We start from the raw sequence: 5,687 nt of genomic DNA on the forward strand, positions 1-5,687 counted from the left end.
GACTGTACATGATAATTTGGCAATAACTAAAATGCCCGTAATAGATCAAATTAAGACTAATGTTCCACGATTAATAACTAATGGATAATATCAACTAGTGCAATTAATGAACTTTTTCATTTTGGCGAACAATTAATGAAGTATTTCAAGGATAATAATTATCTGATTGTAAGAAATTTCCATAATTAGATTTGGTATGGGATTCATACCGGTCAAACTAGATCTTATCAACTCTGCATTGGAATGTTGTAACTTCCCCCATTTACCGTAGGAATTAAAGTAACTAAAAGTAGATTAAATTAAACAATTAAAAGGGAATGAACACTACGAGATTCAGCGTTAGTTCCAACCTACCCCAGCAGCCGCAACAGCAGAGCTGAAACCGATCCAGGCTGTCCATCTCCGACGCGAAACCACGTTGACCGGTGGGGCCAACCTGCCAACCGTCCATCACGTGGAGGCAAAAACGAAAACAAACTCCAACTCTACGATCTCCATCCGACCGCAGCAACCACCACGAAGCGCCGTAGCAAGGACGGAGCCGCCTTCCTTTACCGCGAAGTTACGAACCTCATAAATACGCGCAATTCTTTTACTTAAAAAAATAATTCCAACCCAATACGGTTGATGCGTATGTTAACCGTCCTCGATACGCGTCGACGACCTCTTGCTTTCCCCTCCTATAAAGCCCTCCGTTCCCCCAATTCGCTCTCAGTTCTTGGTATCGGAGATTTCTCGACCCCGATCTCGGCCGCCGGCGAGAACAAGGAGGGAGAGAGATGAGCTACTACAACCAGCAGCAGCCACCCGTCGGTGTCCCTCCTCCCCAAGGTAGCGATTTCTCTCTTGAATTCGTTGTCGAATTTCTGTGGTTTGGAGGGTTTCTGATGGAGTTGTTTTTGGGTGATGATTAGGGTATCCACCGGAGGGGTATGGGAAGGAGGCCTATCCGCCGCCGGGGTATCCTCAGCAGGGATACCCTCCGCAAGGTTACGCGCAGGGGTATCCGCCTCAGGGGTATCCCCAGCAGGGCTACCCTCCGCCGTACGCCCAGGCTCCGCCTCCGCAGCAGCAGAGCAGCGGGCCGACCTTCCTCGAAGGATGGTACGAATCTCTCTCTCTCTCTCTCTCTCTCTCTCTCTCTCACCCACACACACACACGCACACTCTTCTAGGGCTGGATTTTGCCCGTCGGAGGGCCATGAGGGATTCCTCACCTGGAGATCCAACGGTCCACGGACTCTCCTGGCGGGCGGTTATCGCGCGCACCACGCCATCGTATTCCGTCGATCCGGCGGTCGCTACGACCGCATCGCTGGCGCACGATAGCAGATCGGCCCCTTTTTCCGGTCCAGAGATCGGCCGTTTATTTAGGTGGCGGATCTGCGCCGTGATCCGGCGATCTGAAGGGGGGCTATCTCCGGCGCACGATAGCAGATGCCCCTCCCCCTGCTGGAGCGGGGGTGGGGGGAGGGGCTATCGTGCGCACCCCCCCAGTCGGTGCTGCTGTCGTAGGCGACGACGTGACGTGTCTGCCACTTCTTATCTCCTTCGTTATTCCCAATTTGCCCCTCTTCCCAAAGTATTCGAATCTTTTTCCCCTCAATCTCTTTAAATAAAATAAAATAAAATAAACTTCACGAGTTTGGCAATGCTTTCTTCTTTGTTCCCGTGTTCTAAACTCTCTCCCTCTCTCTCTCGCTCTATCTCTTTCTCTATCTCAACTTTTTTGGGTTTTATTTTGTACAGCTTGGCCGCACTATGTTGCTGCTGCCTTTTGGATGCCTGCTTCTGAGACGGTATGAGGGCTTGATCCAATCACAGGGTTTTGGCTTGCAGCAGCAGCAGCAGTAGCAGTAGCAGCAGCAGCAGCAGCAGCGTCATGTATGCAAGTCGGTGGGTCGTCGTCAGCTTCTTTCTTAGGAAACACGTTATCTTACTCTAAAGCTTCCATTTTCCTCCCTTTTTCTCCTTCCCTCCTTGTCGACGTGACCCGGAATTGGATTTGGCTAGGTATCATTCTCTAGTAGTTTAGAAGATTAAAAAAAAAAAACAATAATGGAGACTTGTTGGATGCTTTGGCGTGTCAATTATTCGTGTTTAATTGTACTCTTTGGTATGTTCACATCTTTTTATATATTGCTGTTATGTTAGTGTTGTTGTTGTCTTGATTTTTTTTAAGGATCAATAATAACGCAGATTTGGGCTTTGGCTTGATAAGAGACAAATCGTTAGAGGCAAATCTATGTTCAATCTGGCAAAGTTTGAGAATGTATGATGTTTTGTGACGAAATTTTTGATCAGTACGCGGCTGAATGAATTGCTTGTTATGGAGCAGTATAGTGCATATAAATTCTGAGTGGAATTGGTGTTCCTCAGCTTGGAGGATGTTAACCCTAATGATTACAGGGTTGGTATACCATGAGATGTTTGCATTTATTGGGCGCGCAAAGATGAGGTTGGATCTGAGTTGAGGGCTTAGCTTGATTGTATGGCGAATATCCTAGCACAATGGGTCATCATGCTTGAAGTAATCATCTCCAACCGGAGCCCTTTTTCTCTTGACTGAATGATACTTCCAAGTATTCTCAAAAAATAAATTGAATCAAAATTATTCAATTGTTCTTCCATTATACGAGAATTATACAATTTTTCACGAATTATTCATGATTAAATAAAAATATTTATAAATTAATACTGGCATATATTATTGTTAATGTGATTTTTTTTTTTTTTTTTTTGTACTATCATTTGTTAGTTTTTCTCTTCTATATTATTTTTAAATAAATAAATTTAAAAATATGTTAAAAGTCTATGTTTTAACTTTATTTTTTGAGTTATGGTTATGCCTTTCAAATTTTTGATGATGTTTTTGGGTTTTTTTTTTTTCCAAATTCTGAACCATTGGGTTGTTCCTGAACACCCAACGTCTTTCTTTTGGTAAAAAAAATCATCCCGAACTAACCCTACGGTTACTGGAGGTGTGTTTCATGTTGCTTAAAATTAATTCTAAATAACTTTCAAAGGGAAAAAAATTATTTTTATTAAAATAAATGTTTGATAATAATGTCTAAAAAATGTTTGTATAAGAAAAAAAATCAATAAAATATTTTTAGGGAGATATTCATAGACTGATTTTTTTTCTTTGTTTTCTTAAATAAAATTATATAAAAATTAAAATAGTGTTTAGCACATGCAATGCAGGTGGTACTATCTTTCCACCTAGGAGGTGAGATCGGATCGAGTTAATTAGCTAGAGATTGGAGGTCGAATTGATTAGTTGGAGACTTGAACTTGGTTCGGTTTAAAATATTTTGATATGAAACTTAAGTCAAGAACAAAATCAAGTCTTAATATAAAATCTTGAATTACATTTGATAAAAAAAAAATTTAATATTCGAGATCAATTTGATTCAATTTGGATATTAATTAAGTTATATTTAAAATTATAATTAAAAAATATAATCAAAATAAAATAATATATTATTATATATTTAAATATTAAATTAATAATATTTATTGTAAAAAATATAATATTATTAAAAATATATATTTAATTAGTTTTATGATTTTTTGAGTTGAATATTTTATTATTCAAGCACGATTCAGAAAATTGTTTCAGCTATTCATGTTTGATTTAAGCTCAGTAATAATTGAGCTGAGGCAAACTCTAGCAACTTATGAATTACTCAATTCATTTACATCTCTATTTTGGATCTGCAAGTATTCGATGCGTCCCTAGTTCAATCCGAGCCTACTTGTATGTAGGTTGGGTATGGGTCCAAAGGTAGGTCCTTGATTTGCATCAAGCAATATTAGTGCTGTTAATAAATTTTTCAATTTCTAAACTTTCATTATGTATATATATTTATTTTGGTAAGATAAACTTCCGTTATATAAAATTTTATTTTATAACTTAATTATCTAACAACAATAAAAACAACCATGTGTTAGAACATGTTTAAATTTCGTACTTGACATTAAAACTGTGTTTTCAAGTTTTAATCAATCACTATTACTATTAAGTGTGCTATTCGTGATTAAATATTTCGTGCCTGTAACTGGATATTTTATTCATAAGAGCTTCTTTAGCATAGATTGTTATAACTTGATTGGTTGTTCAAGATTTACTTGAAGTCCAGATCCCATTCGAATCAATTTAAACCCATGCATATTGGTAGGGCAAGGGCACACATCAGGCCGACCTGAAGATCTGATAGATCTTATGATATTTTATTACATGAAGCTGGACTCGACCCAATGCTTCGATAGGCTGATATGGAGCAAAACTTAGACCGAACCTAATATGGAAACATACTAACATCCCTAGCTGCATGACTTTTTTTTTTGTTGGCACCAATGGGAGCTACAACTCCATTAAAAGATAACATAAAAGATACTACAGAATCTGAATATTACGTCATAGCTATGCAATCCACACCAACTTAGCCAACTTAGCCCACTTATCCTAATACACAACTTACAACAGAGAGACAATGGCCAAAATATGGAAAGAAACTCTCCAGATCTAGAGAATATACAAATCCTGCTGTCACTCGTCTCTCTGAACATGTAACAATACACAGTTTAGTCTTTAAGCTAGGAAAGAGTCAGGTGTAGGGAAGATAACAAAACAGTGCCCATTCCACCCAGTTAAGAATCCACGAGACCTCCTCATTATGAGGAAAACAATGCCTTTGATGACCTCTGAAACAATAACCTGCACTGGAAAGAATCTACCCCTTCAGGCCGCAAATTCCTCAGCTGCCACCTGAAGAAGAAAGCAAACAACAGATTATAAAGAGCATACTCAGCAGTGACCCTTGCTCTATCTTCTAGCGAGCCATCAGCTTTGAAACTAACTTGTGCCATTGTGGTTTGGTGAAACACCCAGCTTGCATTGTCCACAGCATCCAGGTGTACCCATTCAACCCTGATATGATCCTACCAGGTCCCAGGTACTTATAAAGCCAGTCTTGTATTTGAGAACACGCTAAGAAACATGCAATTGAGACATACAAGAAGAAACCAAGCTAAAATATGAACTCAGAGCTGATATTGTGAAGGTGGCTCAGATAAGTATCCCAACATTTCAGCATGAGTCTGGAGTAGACCAGCCGATCAGGGAATGCACACGTCCTTCTTGCATGACTAGAATATAGAAAGATTAAAATTCCAGCTTTCATCAACATCATCATCGTTCCAATAAAATCCCACATAAATCTGACCGAAGGATATCCGCAAGATCAGGATGCACCTGATCATCTGAATCAATGTCAAAATCAGCCTCCCGAGCTTTGTTGGCTAAATAATCAACCCCTTTGTTAGCCTTCCAAAAAATATACGAGATACTAAAGTTTTGGGGTAATTGTTTCTACGAGTGCAGATCTTGTAACAATGGGCGAAGCGTTCGAGTGTTTCCAGGATGTTTAGAAAGCCACTGAACTACGATTGAAGAGTCACCTTCCATCCAGGGTTGTAGAGCCTGTATCTCAAGGATAGCCACTTGCATCCCCAACCAGGCAGCAACCATCTCTGCAAAAGGAATTAATGAGGGTGGCAATCTCTTGCCTCCAACTCTCAGGAATCTTTCTTGATAATCAAAAATAATGAAAGCCGCTGCAGCTTCAGTGGAAGTCACCCAAGCATCAAAATTCAGCTTGAGAACTTCCATGAGAGGACCATGC

At 39.6% G+C, this 5,687-nt stretch overlaps 1 protein-coding gene across 1 annotated transcript; it reads left to right on the top strand.

Moving 5' to 3' along the window:
- The first annotated feature begins 672 nt into the window (after positions 1 to 672).
- On the top strand, positions 673 to 2,153 carry LOC105057960 (uncharacterized). Its single transcript, XM_010940698.3, has 3 exons — positions 673 to 831; positions 915 to 1,104; positions 1,750 to 2,153. Exons 1-3 carry the CDS (start codon positions 780 to 782, stop codon positions 1,793 to 1,795), a joined length of 288 nt encoding a protein of 95 aa, XP_010939000.1. The 5' UTR covers positions 673 to 779; the 3' UTR covers positions 1,796 to 2,153.
- Positions 2,154 to 5,687: the final 3,534 nt, after the last annotated feature.

Source organism: Elaeis guineensis, chromosome 15 (genome assembly GCF_000442705.2).
Source record: "Elaeis guineensis isolate ETL-2024a chromosome 15, EG11, whole genome shotgun sequence".
NCBI classification, from domain to species: Eukaryota; Viridiplantae; Streptophyta; class Magnoliopsida; order Arecales; family Arecaceae; genus Elaeis; species Elaeis guineensis.

What these genes read in the sequence shown, in the direction of transcription:
- LOC105057960 (XM_010940698.3), top strand. Translation starts at nt 780, where the DNA reads ATGAGCTACTACAACCAGCAGCAGCCACCCGTCGGTGTCCCTCCTCCC. An exon ending in CGGTGTCCCTCCTCCCCAAG is followed by an intron (nt 832 to 914) that starts GTAGCGATTTCT and finishes GGTGATGATTAG; the next exon opens with GGTATCCACCGGAGGGGTAT. An exon ending in CCGACCTTCCTCGAAGGATG is followed by an intron (nt 1,105 to 1,749) that starts GTACGAATCTCT and finishes TATTTTGTACAG; the next exon opens with CTTGGCCGCACTATGTTGCT.